Source organism: Leucopleurus acutus (assembly GCF_964270905.1).
Source record: "Leucopleurus acutus genome assembly, chromosome: X".
NCBI classification, from domain to species: Eukaryota; Metazoa; Chordata; class Mammalia; order Artiodactyla; family Delphinidae; genus Leucopleurus; species Leucopleurus acutus.
The window spans coordinates 99690870-99708306 of record NC_139148.1 but is presented as its reverse complement, the minus strand read 5'-3'; the positions used below and the strand labels follow the sequence as shown (position 1 = coordinate 99708306).

The 17437-nt window shown below is 37.5% G+C and overlaps 1 protein-coding gene across 6 annotated transcripts in view; it reads left to right on the top strand.

Annotated features, from left to right (window-relative positions):
* Nucleotides 1-4181: 4181 nt before the first annotated feature.
* LRCH2 (leucine rich repeats and calponin homology domain containing 2) overlaps nt 4182-17437 on the top strand; it is a gene marked incomplete at both ends in the record, with an annotated part of 91338 nt that continues 78082 nt past the window's right edge. For 5 of the 6 annotated variants that reach the window (XM_082864842.1, XM_082864841.1, XM_082864840.1 and 2 more), the window contains one exon: nt 4197-4551. In XM_082864842.1, coding sequence (XP_082720968.1) covers nt 4197-4551 — 355 coding nt within the window. Of the gene's footprint in view, nt 4552-17437 lie in introns of all 6 variants that reach the window. The other variant, XM_082864837.1, reaches the window with a different exon arrangement.

Here is a 17437-nt window from a genome sequence, read left to right as displayed (position 1 = left end):
ACCTATCTTGCATCTTGTAAGTATCATAGCAGGGATTCTAACCAAGAGAGAATATAATAGTGCTTATTGTCATCAACATTGAAGATTAGGCATGTAATAGCTTCTTTTAAGTAATAGTTATCATTCATACATTTGTCCAAATCCCTCTTGAGTTAATAAATATTAACTTTGGGATTAATGAGTTTGTTAGGATTGGTTAAAGCAATGCAAAGGGGGAATTCCCTGGTGGTCCAATAGTTAGGACTCCATGCTTCTACTGCCGGGGCCTGGGTTTGATCACTGGGTGTGGCCTAAAAAAAGAAAAAAGAAAAAAAAAGACAGGGGAAGGAGGATCAGGGATGTCATATATAGTGTGCTATAAATTATGCTAAAATAAGTTAATATATACTACTCTGAAGGTTCCATGCCAGAACAGGGATTTTGGAAGGGACTGAAGATCAAGTTACCAGAGAGATGAAGGCCAAGTAAATTTCTCCTTCCATCATTTCTCTAATCATTTTAGGTGTACTTCTTAGGGCTTTCTCTAATTCAGGACTTGTGCTGAGAGTGGAGTGAGCAGAACTTCACATCACATTCCAGCAGCAGCTGTGGAATAGTTCAGTAAGATGTAAATTAATATTTTTCAGGGTTTCTGGTATATGTCTTGATGATACTCAACATTTCATTGTCCCCCCCCTCCACACCCCCGAGGTTAGTATTTAACTGATGTGAAATACTGATGTTTTCAGGAAACGAACTGCAGAGACTCCCATGGCTTTTTTCCTGGATCCTGCTCAGGATTTAAAAAAAATTCATATTATAGTTTGATCTAGTTAATCCCCAAGTTCGTTGCCTTGTTCTAGATTCTGAGATAAAACATATCTCACTTTTGATTTATTTATAGGCTGGCAAGAACATCCTGTAGTCTATCCCAATGATCTTGATCTCTAATAGAAGAATTTGGAGCTTTGGACTGTGACTTTACTTCTCTATATTATTTAAAAATGTTGAGTAGGGGCTTCCCTGGTGGCGCAGTGGTTGAGAGTCCACCTGCCGATGCAGGGGACACGGGTTCGTGCCCCGGTCCGGGAAGATCCCACATGCCGCGGGGCGGCTAGGCCCGTGAGCCATGGCCGCTGAGCCTGTGTGTCCAGAGCCTGTGCTCCGCAACGGGAGAAGCCACAACAGTGAGAGGCCCGCGTACCGCAAAAAAAAAAAAAAAAATGTTGAGTAACTACCAATGTGCTTGGGATAGCGCTGACTATAAACTAACCTGGAATTTCAGGAGTCCCCTCTAGAGTTCTCTTGAATACAAATCACGTTTGTAGTTGGCCAATGCTTTATTTAATAGAGGCTGAATATTTTGTTCAAAACCCCTTGTTTTCCTTCTATAATCTTTGATACATGTCATCTAGTCCTGGTGATTTGTCAACATTCAATTTTTAAGTTTGGCTTGGATAATTCTGAGTATTGTCTGTAATTTAACCAATTACCAATGTGGTCACATCGAGAATAACATCAAAGTGGTAATCACTGTAAAAATATCCTCTCGTATAGACTGAAACAAAAAATTTATGCAATATGTCAAATATCGTTTTGCCCACAATTATCAAGGAATTAACTGATTTCTTCCTTGGCTTTCTCCATTTTGTATATTTTTTATTATTTTATTTTCTTTCATGAGGGATTCACGGGTGTAGTAGAGAAATTAACATTTATCGAGCACCTAATTCTATACTGTTACTTGCACAGAGAATAGTTCCTTGCACAGAGTAATCACTCAATAAATGTTTACTAAATGAATGAATGCCAGGTATTGCAGTGTCACTTTACGTATGTGATCTTATTTATTCTTACAACAATCCTATGTGAGGTATATGCTATTTTTCTTCATCCATAAAATGGAAGAATAATAGTACCTATTTTACAGGATTGTTATGAAGATTGAATGACTTTATATAAAGCAATTAGAACAGTTCCTGGTAAATAGTAAGCACTATTTATATATTATTATTATTATTATTATAAGTATGATTGTTATTTTCCAGTGTTCCCTATGAGGAAACTGAAGTACAGAGATTTTAGGTCACTTTTCTGAGTATTACACTGGCAGTTAAAGGGTTGGAACAAATTTCTAAATTTCATGCTCTTTCTTCTAAACCTTTTACCTCCTGCTAAATTAATTAAACAAGAAGACCATTAGACTGAGATGGCTCTAATGCCATGGTGGCCTACATAAGCAAACCAAAATCTAAGCCTATAAAAGCCTCAAGGTTAGGAAATCAAAATTCTAAGGACAACCAATCACAAACAGCCAACTAGGCTTTAAGCTACAGCCAATCAAATAATTTCTTTTTTTTGCTTCCTCACTTTCTTTATATAAGTCTTTCCCTTGGCTCCTGTTGGTGAGTACTCTTAACCACTTCCTGTTTGGTACTGCCCAATTCCAATAGATAAATGCTCAAACTCTTAAAATTTTAATATGCCTCAGTTTATCTTTTAACACTCCTTATGGCCTTGGTGTTCTTGTCAAAGAGCTCTAGAATGTGTTATTTTGTCAGATTTTCATGTATATCTAGCCTATTTTGTAGGTTTCCTATTTTTCCTACTTAGATTATCTTTTAAATTCTTTGAAAGATTACTTTCCTTCTTAAATTTGGTTGTACATGGCCTTTTTCACTTGACAGGTGTCCTGATCCAGAGGACATACTTTTCCTGGAGTCCAATATGTTGTTTTAAATAATTACTAAATTTTTTACTGGCTAGTTATTAAACATTCTTTTCCTAATCTTTTCTCTACCTAATAAATTTAGTTTCCCTTTCCACCCCTCTTGAATTGAGAACTTCTGGAAGTTCTCAATTAATACCTGATTTGATTTGCGATGTAAGAAAGATGAGATATAAGGTACAACTTTCTCTTCTGACACCAGTGGGTTTAAATAATTTGATTTCACTTGCTAATTCATTGTGGAGGTCTGATTCTCAGTTCTGTTCCTTCTGTGGGTCATGCATCTGGCAAATGTAATTTCTTGCAACATAATTATCTTAGTTAACCTATACGGCTACAAAGCATTTTAGACAAGTTGTAATTCTTTCCCGTACTTTTTTTCCAAAGCAGAAATTTTTGTGGAGCTTTCTCCAAGAAAATGAGACTGTTGACAGATTGCTTAAACTGAAATGGATGTAAAAGAGATGCGCAGGATATTCAAATTAATGATAGCTGAATATGACCAAGCATTCTGATAGTTTTCTTGTGTAACTTTTCTATTAGTGAAAAACATTTGAATAACTCTGAGTGAGAGTGGAGGGATGGCAGTGGCCTGTGTGGTTGCGTTCATGTTCTAAGAATGAACTCCTAAAATGCAAGATTGATTAGCTTCATATCCACAGTGTTAAATCTTCAGAATTCTACCTAAAACCAAAATCTGTATTTCAAAAATAAACTTTAAGGTTGTTTGATGATCAAAGAGTTTTACATCAGCCATGCTGACATGATGAGAAGAAACTCGAGATATTTTGGAGATCTTGGCACAACTTCAAAGACTTAGAGGACAGAATGCCGAGAACTTTTCCAAGTTTTGGAAGGCAGCAGTTTGGCTGAGACCCACACGCACTGAAGCGAGAGGCTTCCTTGAAAACACTTTAAAAGTCTTTTCCTATTTTGGAATTCTGAATTATGGCAAAATTCATATAGGCTTAAAACTCAATTCTGCACCCATTTTCCTCCCCAAAGTTTCTCTCCGTGTTAACACTGCTAAAGGATTCCTGAGGCATTTGCTGTAAGCATTTCAGTCAGGTCCCTGATAGTCCTTCTAAACGCTGTTTCAAAATATTCTGAAATGAATCCCTTTCATCTCTAATATATTTACCTTTGTTTTGCAGACGCAAAAGGTGAAGCAACACGGAGATTTGGGGGCATATCGCCAAATGACTTACAGTCAAGCTGGTGTCGCTTCGCAAGATTTTGGTACCCAAAGCAGCGGAACCGGGATTCAGCATCCTTCCTCTGATCACACGTTTCTTAAAGCAAGCATTCTGCGCGTTTGAACAGCGCCTCTTCATCCCCAACACCTCCTCCCAGCCCGCCCCCTAGTTCCTTCCCACCCTCTACCTCGCCCCCCCACCCCGCCCCCAGCCTGCGCATGCGTCCTAAGAACCCCCTACACTCGCGGCACAAGCTGAGAGTATTGTCGGGGGCTATTCTCTCTCCCAGGAACATGGCGGCGAGTCAGGGAGGTGGTGGTAACAGTGGGGGCGGCGGTTGTGGTGGAGGTGGAAGTAGCGGTGGCTGTGGCGCGGCCGGAGGGGGAGGTGGCGGAGCCGGAGGGGGAGGCGGCGGCGGCGGCGGCGGCGGGACCCTGGTGGTGCCCATCCCGGTACCGACTCTTTTCGGTCAGCCGTTCCCCAACGGGCCGCAGTGGAACCCGGGGAGCCTACAGCCTCAACACACCGTGAGGAGCCTGGACCGGGCCCTGGAGGAGGCGGGCAACTCCGGCATCCTGAGCCTCAGTGGTAGGAAACTCCGAGACTTCCCGGGCAGCGGCTACGACCTGACGGACACCACCCAAGCAGGTGACAGGACGGGGAGGGGGAGGGGAAGCTGGGCTGAGAAGGAGGAGGTGGGGGGAGTGGGTGGCTGCGTGGCTGCGTTGTTGGACTCTGCTGGTCTGGGCGGGTGCGCGGGGGCGGCGAGACTGACAAAGTCAGAGCAGCCAGTTCTGAATGTGAGGGGAAGAGCAGGGAAAGGTGGGGGCGGGGGCGGGAATGCTGACTGAAGGGTGTATGGAAATCGGGTGGGATGTGAGGGGTGAAAGAGCATTATTGTTAAAGCGAGTTTACCCAGTAAGGGAGGTATTGACACCTTCCTGAATGCACTGCTAACTCTCGTGGATGTTCCCATCTTTCCCGGAGGAAAAAAAGGCAATACATAACATCATAATCTATACATATTCTTTAAAGCCATACGTGCCTGCAAGAATGGTATATCCCTTTTCCTAGTACAGCAGCAGTATTGCCACGGTTTTTCTGTGTTTTTATTTTGTGTGTGTTTTAATCATCCTAGAATATTCTTGCCTTCTTGTCACATATGCCTTTAAAGACTGAGATTTGTCATTTTCCTGGTGTTGAGATAGTGGTGGTTAAATTAGTATTTGCTGCAGTGGAAAATTAAATCATCAATCACTTATGTGTCTGGTTTACTAGGGGAAAGAGTCCTTGTTCTGAGTTATGTTGGAGTCTTAATTTTTATTGCAGATATAACCAGAAATTTTAAGGGCGTTTTTGAGAAACAAAATTAACTCCATTCTTCTTGGAGTTGTGGGTTAATGGTTTATCATTTTGGACAAGAAATTGGCTATTGTAATGTTCTTCATATACTCTCTGGTACTCTTTGTTGTGGATGGCATTTTTTGTTATGAACACACTCTCTTTCCCCTCTGCCTTATAAGCCAATGCCGATTATTTTAGGTGTGTTTTGGTTTGATGAAGGATTTTTTACCTTTTGTAATCTTTAAATTTGTTATTTATGTGTCTGTTTTTATTTGCTTTGCTGAAAGAAATCATGGACAGATTGATTTTAATAGATTTAGTGATTTTGAAGCAATATAGTAAGTAAATTCACTCATAATGAGAAACAATAAAAGACCTCTTATTTTCAGAATAACACTGTTTCATTGTATTACGTTTCTAGATATTAAATCAAGGTGTGTGTTTGCGTGAGGATGGGGAGAGGAGGAAAACCTAAAATTGAAGTCTTCTACCCAATTATTCTCTTAGGAATTATCCTAAGAACTAGAAATGTGTAATTGATCAGTGATTTTGTATTTTGGAAAGCATGTTTGAGTATTTACTCCTTCACTCTGAACAAACAATATGTTCATATATTCATGATACATTGGCAAGATATTATACTACTTGGTATGTTCTTCAAAGGCATGAAGAAAAATGGTTTCAGACTGCATCATTATAGAGATATGTTGTTTTACTTGTTACCTATAAAAGATTTCTTTATCTATAGGACAAAGTTGAAGCATCCTCTCTTGGCATTCAGGGCTTTCACTGCCTGGCTCCAATTTATTATTGCAACCGTAACTCTTCAAATGCTCCTACATAGAACCCTCTGTTCCAACTAGGTCAGCTCTCTGTCCCTCAAATATAGTTTATGAATTTTTGCCTTATCTTTGTAGAAGGTCATCCACATGCACGAGATTTCCTTCTTTTCTCCACCTATTTAATTTTGTTCAAGCTCCAGCTTTTCCAAGATGCTGTCTCCAACTCCCTTAGTCCACAGTAGTCTCCTGTTTCTTTGAATTCCTGTGGTACTTATAGTCTTTACCACTTACCTGCTAGTGCTGGCTTTATTTTCTTTTTATGTTTTGCTTTCCCTGAGAAGATGGAGAGCTCCTTAAAGGCAGGGAAAGAGTCATATACTTGTTCAGTTTTCTCATTATATATTGCTTATATTGTACTTAATAATATTTTTCATAAATATGAATATCATCTTATGTGGTTATAACCACTGGCTTTTAAGGCTTCAGTTTGTTTTCTGAGGCAAGTTTTAACACAAACCAGAACCATATTTGTTCTTGGTAAAATTCATTCATCATAAACTTTATCAGTGCCTACAGTAACAGAGGACTTTTTGAGATAATTCCACCGCATTTTACTTTTTTAAAAATTGAATATATGTTCCTTGTGGGAACACTTCAAAATTTAAATGAGAAATCTGTGGGTGACTCATTTGCCATTCATTTTTGACCAAATTCAGCCATGAACTAGTTAGGGACAATAATCTTATATGTAAAGAGACTAGTATCCATTATATATAAATGGAACTGAAGACAAACAGAGCACGTTTGAGATTATACATACATGCCGTACATACATATACATACAGACATACAAATATGTATATACAGTATATTCTCTGCTTGATGAAAACAGTTCTGTTTGTTGATATTGTTATACTTAAAATGACTCTCAGTGGGATACTGTTTCAGTACCAAATTGATTAGACAGCAGTGGTTTATTGGGTTGGGAAGAGATTGAAAGAAGGGAAAATAGGTAGAAAGCTATTTGTTAATCTAGGTGTGAGGTGGTGAGAACCTAGGTTGAAACAAAATTGGATTAGAAGGGGAAATTGATAAATTTCAAAGGAAGGGAGAGGGCTTTTCACATTATTTTGCTGTTCCTTACATATACATAAGATGAAATAGACCTGTGGTTTACCACCTTGCCTGCATGTTAAAATCACAAGGGAGTGTGTTTTATTTTTTAAACCTATGCCTGGGCCCCACCCTAGACCAATTTACTCAGTCTCAGGGGCAAAGAGAGGGTTTTTTTGTTTGTTGGTTTGTTTTGTTTTTTAAGAATTCCCAGGTGATTCTAATGTGCAGTCAGGGTTGGGAAACTCTAAAATAGCTCAGTTTTTAGGCACTCAAGATATATTTATTGTTTGAGTGAATGAGAACATTGATAAAAGTTTGGTGACTAACCTAAAGCTACTTGTCAAGAGGGTCAAAACCAAAGCTAGGAACCAAGTGTTCAAGTTCTAGTTCAGTATTCTTTTTGATAGACTTGAGTAAAGCAGACCCATTTTTTTCATCATATTATGTCTGTAGTGACTAGAAACTTACCAGGAAACTATAATTTCTCCAGTTCCCTACTGTTGGATAAATTTGCGTTAAGAAAAGAATGCCCCTAGAATATGTAGCAGCAAAATCTTGTTTTGTCTATTAATAGTCTTCCTGTGAGGGAAAGTGGATAATAGGTTGCTGATGGCAAAGTTTATCTTTGGTACCTTTTTATTTCTCTTTGCATTTCTGGTGTCTGTTCTTCTTCACCTGTCCCCTCTCTCCTGCCGCCCTCCTTATTTCTTTTTCCGTCTTCAGCCTCACTCCTCTTCCTTTGCTGGGATGGAGCTCAACGCTAAATAATTATGGCAGCCTTTCCAGGCAATTAACATTTAAAAGGGAGAGTTTGCCAATTTACTTGAATCTCCATTTGGTGGTTTGTGCTTGTGACCTTTTTTGAATTGATATGCCTTGCAGATACTTTTTTTTTTTTTTTGGCCACGCGGCATGTGGGATCTTAGTTCCCGTGGAGTCTTAACCACTGGACGGCCAGGGAAGTCCCTCCAGATACTTCTTGATTAAAATCCTCACCCATATAAAAACATAAAAATAGGGATCAGAAAGTTGGTTACCCATTTCAGGAAAGTAGCTAACTCTGGTTGTAATGTCTTATCTTTGCTGGTCTGTGGGTAGATTTGGCAAGACAAAGGGAAATTGCCTAGAACTTTAAAAAGTCTGTCTGGATACTGTGATAATTTGTTGACTGTAAGAGAGCTTGGAAGTGATTTTAACGGCTACCCAAACAAATCCTGAAACTTTTCATATTTGACTTTGTCACCAGTGCTACAAATAAGTCTCAGTCTACTTGCAGCTGCTCCCTCTGCTTCTTCATACTTCTTTATGTCCATAAACAATAGGTCTGTGAAACAGATTTAGGAATTCTTTACATACATCAGATTGTGCTGTGTCCTGGTTAATCACGTGTTTTCCTGTAAACCTGGAGTCAACTCTAGTATTTCCTACATGTGCTGGTTCACCTCTTCAACTGTGGGGCATGGTGCATTGTATCGGCTTGTAAAATGGAGCCAGTTAATCTGTGCAGCATCTGATTTTGTAACATAGGTGAAGGCCATCTTAGTGCATTCAGTGGAATAACCTTGTGATTTTGTGGCCTGATTCAAATATCTGCCTTGCTTTATGTAATAAATATCTTACTGAAAAATTGAATGTGAAGGACACTTTTGACGGTTGACTCATATTTTAATTGCTTCAGATTGAATTTGAATTGCTGAACCTTGCAGTGATTTATTTTATTCAGTGATGAATTCTTCTATAGCATAAATAGTTAATTTCTTTCTTTTGCAAGTTCACACTTTAAAATAAAATGTTATCTTAAATTGGAGGGTACGTTTATCATTAAAATAATACCATTTATACAGCTCTTTATAAATTCTGAGCACTTTAATATATATTACCCTATTGTATCCTAATAATAACCCTTTGAGCTTTGTAGAGTGCATAGTAATTACTCTTTGTTGTTGAGAGAGGTTAAGTGATTTGCCGGAAGTTAAATGGCTAGCGTATGGCAGAGTGTGGGTCAGAGGCTAGGTTTTCCAACTCTAGCACTATTCCAGTGTTATTTCCATTGCAACACTTTCTCTTCTTATAACAAAGCTACTATTAAAATAAACACTATGCTAATAAATAGGTTATTTAATCTGAAAGATGAATGCTTATTTAGTTTCATAGATTATATAGTTTTTGTTTGTGGTGCAGTGTGTTTTGTTTTGTGCATGGTATTTGCATAGCTTGTCTTCATGCCCCTCTGTTGGTTTTAGAATAAATTCATTAAGCAAGCTTTTATTGAACTCTAACTTTGGAAACATGATCCTCGAAGGGTTTACAAACTAGGTGAATGTGTACAGTAATATATGTAACAATTAGAAAAGAGTTATAATATATAATGTTCAAAGTTGTATGTTTTAATAAACTGTACAATTAAGTGATATGGAACTGGGGCATAAGGCTTAATTTTATTGGGGGTTAAGTTAGTTTAAGAAAGTTTCCTATAGAGTTAGATATAGCTGAATCTTGAGGTAAATGATCAGTATGGGATCAAGTTATGATTAAGCAGGAGGGACAGTTGCAGACTGTCAGGGGAGAAATTGCACTGATACGGAGTTGAGAATGACATTGCATGTTAAGGGCAGATGTTAACTGCAGGTTCACTCTATATTTTCTCAAACATACTTGGAGGCTGAAAGGAGGGAACTAGTAGAGAGTTCAGTGTTAAAATGCGAGTGGGGGAGGGGGGATCTTCATGGAGTTCCTGGAAAGTTGTTAGCAATGGAAGGGAGGAGTTACCTGACTTTTGCTAAGGTGAAGGGGAAGGTATATGTCTGGGGACATTATTGTCTTAAATTTTAATCTTAAGTGAGGCAGTGTCATCTGGGAGAACAAAGTTACAAGCATAGGAATAAGTACTCAATAGAGCAAAATGCTTTAAGGAGTCATTATGGAGAGTAAGCCATAGTTTAGAATTAGGACTGTGTTAAGCAGCTAAATTAGTTGCTTTTGAACAATATGAGCTTACGATGTTTTCTGAAAAAAATTATATATACTGCATGACAGGTAAAAGAACAGAAATGGTTGATTGGGATATTTTTGAATTGGGGTTATAGTGACACTTGATTAAGTTTAAAATTTAATATTTTGATTTAGATTATTTGTAACATAAACTCTGAAGCATTTATTTATCATCAAAAGCATAAAGATGTACAAGATCCAGAACCTCATTGACAGCATGAGAGATGATGTTAAGGACACTTCACAAATAAAAGTAATTGAATACTTAGAGCATATTGATTTCCTGGGAGGTGATATTTAAGTTCCAAGGCATACAGTGAAACTTTGCAAAAGGGCGTATCACTCTCCTAGTCTATCCCAGCAGTACACTCTAAGGGTTACTTAAACTGTATGATGCCCACCCCCATCGTACAGAGGCTGTTCATCATCATGATGTAGAAGGGGAAACCTTTTTCTTTTCTCTACACTTTGTGTGTATTTAGGTAGTTCTTGAAGCATTGTAACACTCTTATAATCAGTTTTCTGAAAAGTTTCAGAAAGTTTTCTCTGCTTCCCTTTTATAGGAAAAAATACCTTATATACTCCAGGGAACCATTTAATGTAATAAAAGAAAACTGTACAAGTGAGTTTTATAACAATAATTTAAATTTGTGTTTAGTCTCATTTTAAACTAGTGTATTCAGTCTGCTAAAGGTCTAACTTTTAATCTTTACATTTCTCCTGTTTCAAATAAATTATAAATTGATAGCATTCCACTTACAGAATACTAGTCAATGGACTGTAATGGATAATTAAACAATGGATATTGTCTCATATATTTTTTGACCGCAAAATTTTTTTAAAGTTTTTTTTCCAAATAAGAAAGTAAGTTCTTCCCTATTTGTGGACGTTGTTAATCTGTGTACTCTTATAATTTGTGACAGAGATTGTTGTCACTTTTAAATTAATTGTTTAAGTTCCTTTCCGTGGAATTTTATGTATAATATTAGGGATTCAAGGTGACAAGAAACAGAAATAAAATAACTGTGCCATAAAATTTTATTTGAACTCTGTTGAGACTAACCAATTCTAGAGCATTTGTGTATCTGGATTTCATTCAAAAATGACTTCTCTACATTATTATGTCCCTGAGAGACTCTAGAATGTGCAGCATAGAAATTTTCCCCTCTTAAAAAAGTAATTACAATATATAAATCCTTAATACTTTGAGCTAATTGGTTGGGGATGTCTGTGTCAATGAGAAATCAATTACTTTTAAAGATATTTATACATTAAAAATAGTAAATTGAACATAGCTATCTCCTTAATTTACCTTGATTAGTATGTAAGAATGGATTTGTCATATCTATTTTATGTAAATGGACAGGGTGATAAAGTTGCTGCCTTTAAGGAACTTATGATTTCCTAGTGGTATAAAATAAGTACTCAGGTATCTATTATATAGGCTAGATCAAGGTTTCAAGGAGTGGGGGAACTTGCCCCCAGGAGATATTTGGTAATGTCCAGGGACATTTTTGACTGTCACAACTTGGGGATACTACTGATATCTAGTGGGTAGAAGCCAGGGTTGCTGCTAAGCTTCCTACAATGAACAAGACTGCCCACACAACAAAGAGTTACCTGGTCCAAAATGTCAGTGGTGATTGAGATTGAGCAGTACTGGGCTAGAGTAAGATAAATGTCTTAAGTGAAAACAGAGTGATGTGCAAGTTTGAAGAGGGAGCGGTGACATGATTGTGTTGGTAGAACATCAGAGGGGGCTTTATAATGGAGACGGAGGATGGGCTTTGAAGGGGGAAGGATCAGATTTTATACTTAATCATAAAAAGAGGATACTATATGAATATTGACTTCTTAGAGTCTCTTCAAACTCAAAATGTCAAAAAAAGATCAACTTTTGTTATTGACCCTAGGCCCCCTGATCTCCCAGACCAGAAAGTTGGGAATTATTCTTGACTCTTCACTGTCCCTCACCCTCTATATCTGGTTAGGACCTAAGGCCTCTTGATCATAACTGTTTGAATAGCTTTCAGATCTGTTTCCTTCCTGTCTGTTCTCACTGCCATTGTTGTTGTTCAGGTCCTCCTCTCCTCACCTTTAACTGGACCTATCAACAGTTTTCCCAAATGATCTCTCTGCCTCATGTTCAGTTTGCTTCAAGTCCAATTAGTCTTTCACACTGTAGCTGGAGCACTCTAATATGCAAATCTGATTGTCACTTGTTGCTACTAAAACACCTTCTATCCAGTAAGCCAGCTCCTTAATAATACGTTGCTTATTCCTTGTTTTGAACTTTACAAAAATGTGAAAAAGCTAATACACAACTCTGCTTTATATAACTGGTAATTTTTATGTTATATTACTTAATATTAAGTTGCTCAGATTCATCCAAATTGTTGTATGAAGCTGTAGTTCATTCTGTTTTTTTAAAAATTATATATTTATTTATTTTATTTATGGCTGCGTTGGGTCTTCGTTGCCACACACAGGCTTTTCTCTGGTTGTGGCAAGTGGGGGCTACTCTTCATTGCGGTGTGCGGGCTTCTCATTGCGGTGGCTTCTCTTGTGGAGCACGGTCTCTAGGTGTGCAGGCTTCAGTAGTTGTGGCGCACGGGCTTAAGTTGCTCCACGGCATGTGGCATCTTCCCGGACCAGGGCTTGAACCTGTGTCCCCTGCATTGGCAGGCGGATTCTTAACCACTGCGCCTCTAGGGAAGTCCCTGTAGTTCATTCTTTTTGGTGGCTCCATTATCTTTCATTGTGTGACTATAGTATAGTTTATCCACTGTCTCACTCCTGGCCATTTGGGTTGTTAACATATTTTTGCTCTAGTGAGCAGTGCTGCTATAAGCGTTATTATACATGTCTTCTGTTGTGCATGTGCAAGAATTTCTCTTGTGTTTATTCTTGGGAGTGGAATAGCTGGATTGTATGGTATGTTAATGTTCAAATTAAGGAGATAATGCCAACTGGTTTACAGTTTACCTTTCCATCAACCTCTGTAAGAGATCCTATGAATTCGTATCTCCTCCAACACATAGTATTGTCAGATTTAAACATTTTGGCCAAACGAGTTTATTATTTTTAATTTTTTTGGCTGCATTGAGGCATGCGAGATCTTAGTTGACCAACCAGGAATTGAACCCGCACCCCCTGCAGTGGAAGCACGGAATCCTAACCACTGGACTGCTAGGGAATTCCCCCAAACGAGTTTAAAATGGTAGTTCAATGACGTCTTTTTTTTTGTAGTATGAAACTATTTTTTTTAATTGAAGTGTAGTTGATTTACAATGCTGTGTTAGTTTCAGGTGTACAGCAAAGTGACTCAGTTATTTATATATATGTGCGTATGTGTGTGTATATATATATTTTTTTCAGATTCTTTTCCATTATAGGTTATTACAAGATATTGAATATAGTTCCCAGTGCTATACAGTAAGTCCTTGTTGTTTATCTATTTTATATATAGTATCTGTTAATCCCAAACTCCTAATTTATCCCTCCCCCCTCCTTTCTCCTTTGGTAACCATAAGTTTGTCTTCTATATCTGTGAGTCTGTTTCTGTTTTGTAAATAAGGTCATTTGTGTCGTTTTTTAAAGATTCCACATATAAGTGATATCATATAACATTTGTCTTTCTCTGTCTAATTTACTTCATTTAGTATGATAATCTAGATCCATCCATGTGGCTGCAAATGGCATTATTTCATTCTTTTTTAAGACTGAGTAATATTCCATTGTATATACATCTTTATCCATTCATCTGTTGATGGACACTTAGGTTGCTTCCATGTCCTGGCTACTGTAAACAGAGCTGCAGTGAACATTGTGGTACATGACTCTTTTTGAATTATGGTTTTCTTAGGGTATATGCCCAGTAGCGGGATTGCTGGGTCATATGGTAGTTCTGTTTTTAGTTTCTTAAGGAACCTCCATACTGTTCTCCATAGTGGCTGTATCAATTTACATTCCCACCAACAGTGCAAGAGGGCTCCATTTTCTCCACACCCTCTCCAGCATTTATTGCTTGTAGACTTTTTGATGGTGGCCATTCTGACTCGTTCGAGGTGATACCTTTCTTGGTTTATATTTCCCTGATCACCAGTTTCATTAACGTATCTTCAAATGTCTTACCTACTTGGCCATATATGTTTCCTGTACTGTGAAATAATTTATTTTGCCCCAAATACTAATACTATACTAATCATTTGTCAGTTTTGTATATTGTATTTTCTCCTAGTTTGTAACTTGTCTTTTTTGCTTTTTAAGGAGTCATTTGCTGAACAAATGTTCTACATTTTAATACAGTCAAATTTATCAGTCTTTTATAGTCACTATTTTTTGTGTCTTGTTTAAGAATGTGTAAAATATATTCATGTATGTTTTTTACTAAAGGTTTTAAAGGTTTGTTTTGGGTGTTTCAGTTCCTCATCAATGTGGAGTTGATTTTTATGTATAGTGTGAGGTAGAGGTCCTATTTTGTGTTTTAGTACATGGACCATCTTTTTCCAGATATATCCCTGCCTACTTCTTTTCTTTTTAACATTTTACTGAGATATAATTCACATGCCAAAAATTCACTCATTTAAAGTATATAGTTTATTGGTTGTTAGTTGTACACTCATCACTGCAGTCTAATTTTGGGATATTTTTATCACTTCAAAAAGAAACCCCATACCCATTAGCATATCCCCCCACCCCGCCACCAATCTAGACCTAGGCAACCTCTAACATACTTTTTGTATTTATAGATTTGTTGATTCTGAACATTTTATATAAATAGATTCTTACAGTATGTGGCCCTTTGTGATAGTCTTCTTTCGTTTATCATGTTTTAAAGTTCATTTATGTTGTAGCATATATCAGTACTTCATTCCGTTTTATATCTGAATAATATTCTATTGTACATTTTGTTTGTCCATTCATCAGATGATGGACAGTTGGGTTGTTTCCATTCTTTGGCTATTATAAATAATATTGCTATGAATATTATGTAAAAGTTGGGTAGATGTATGTTTTCATTTCTCTTATACATGTAGGAGTAGAATTGCTGGATCATATGGTTTTTTTTTTAACATCTTTATTGGGGTATAATTGCTTTACAATGGTGTGTTAGTTTCTGCTTTATAACAAAGTGAATCAGTTATACTATACATATGTTCCCATATCTCTTCCCTCTTGCGTCTTGGATCATATGTTAATTCTATGTTTGACATTTTGAGGAAATGCTAAATTGTTTTCCAAAGTGGCTGCACCATATTACATTTCCAGTAGCAGTGTATGAGGATTCCAGTTTCTTCATATCTTCAACAACACTTGTTGCTATCTGTATTTTTGTTTACAGTCATCCTAGTAAGTGTGAAGTATAATCTCGTTATGGTTTTGATTTGCATTTTGCGAATGACTAATGATGTTGACCTCCTTTCATGTGTTTATTGTCCATTTGTATATCTTCCTAAGGGAATGTCTGTTTAGATTCTGTCCACTTTCTAATTGGGTTGTCTTTTCCTTATTACTGAGTTATAAGAATTTTTTTTTCTTTTTCTTCTATACATAAAACCCTTACCCAAGTATATAGCTTGCAAATGTTTCTTTCCTAGTCTGTGGGTCGTCTGCTTTGAAACACAAAATTTGAAAATTTTGATGAAGCCCATTTTATCTTTTTTTTTCTTATGTTGCTTGTGCTTTCTGTGTCATATCTAAGGAGACATTGCCTAACCCAGGGTTATGAAGATTTACTCTTTTGTTTTCTTTTGGTTTTATAATTTTAGCACTTACATTAGACATATTATCCATCTTGAGTTCTTTTGTTTGTTTGTTTGTTTTTCAATTATAACTTTTTTCTTACCAGTAAATACTGTATTTTACCCCTCAGGTGTGTTGGTACTTTTTTGTTTTTCGGTACGCGGGCCTCTCACTGTTGTGGCCTCTCCCGTTGCGGAGCACAGGCTCCGGACGTGCAGGCTCAGTGGCCATGGCTCACGGGCCCAACCGCTCCGCGTCATGTGGGATCTTCCTGGACCGGGGCACGAACCCACGTCCCCTGCATCGGCAGGCCAACTCTCAACCACTGCACCACCAGGGAAGCCCGGTACTTTTTTTTTAAATTAATTTTTTTTATTGGAGTATAGTTGATTTACAACGTTGTGTTAGTTTCTGCTGTATAGCAAACTGAATCAGCCGTGCATATACATATATCCACTCTCTTCTAGACTCCATTCCCATATAGGTCATTACAGAGCACCTAATAGAGTTCCCTGTGCTATACAGTAGGTTCTTATTAGTTATCTTTTATATGTAGTAGTGTGTATATGTCAATCCCAATCCCCCATTTTATCTCCCCCCTTTCCCCTTGGTAACCATAAGTTGGTTTTCTACATCTGTGACTCTTTCTGTTTTGTAAATAGTTTCATTTGTATCATTTTTTTAGATTCCACATATAAGCGATATCATATGATATTTGTCTTTCTCTGTCTGACTTTCTCTGTCTTTCTCTGTCTAACTCAGTATAACAATCTCTAGGTCCCTCTATGTTGCTACAGATGGCATTATTTCATTCTTTTTTATGGCTGAATAATATTCCATGGTATATATATACCACATCTTCTTTATCCATTCCTCCATTGATGGACATTTAGGTTGCTTCCATGTCCTGGCTATTGCAAGTAGTGCTGCAATGAACATTGGGATGCATGTATCCTTTCGAATTATGGTTTTCTCTGGATATATGCACAGGAGTGGGATTGCTGGGTCGTATGTTAGTTCTATTTTTAGTTTTTTAAGGAACCTCCATACTGTTATCCATAATGGCTTTGCCAATTTACATTCCCACCAACAGTGCAAGAGGGTTCCCTTTTCTCCACACCCTCTCCAGCATTTGTTGTTTCTAGATTTTTTGATGATGGCCATTCTGACTGGTGTGAGGTGATACCTCATTATAGTTTTGATTTGCATTTCTCTAATAATTAGTGATGTTGAACATCTTTTCATGTGCCTCTTGGCTATCTGTCCATCTTGAGTTCTTTATGTATGGTGTGAGATCAGGGTCCAACTTTGTTCTTTTGCATATGTATATCTAGTTGTCCCAGCACCATTTCCGGAAAATACCTTTCTTTCCTCATCCAGTTTTCTTGTTACCCTTGTTGAAAATCAACTGACCATAAATGTGAACATTTATTTCTGGACTCTCAATTCTATTCCATTGATTTGTATATCTGTTCTTTTTTTTTTTTTTTTTTTTTTTGCGGTACGCGGGCCTCTCACTGTTGTGGCCTTTCCTTCCTGTTGTGGAGCACAGGCTC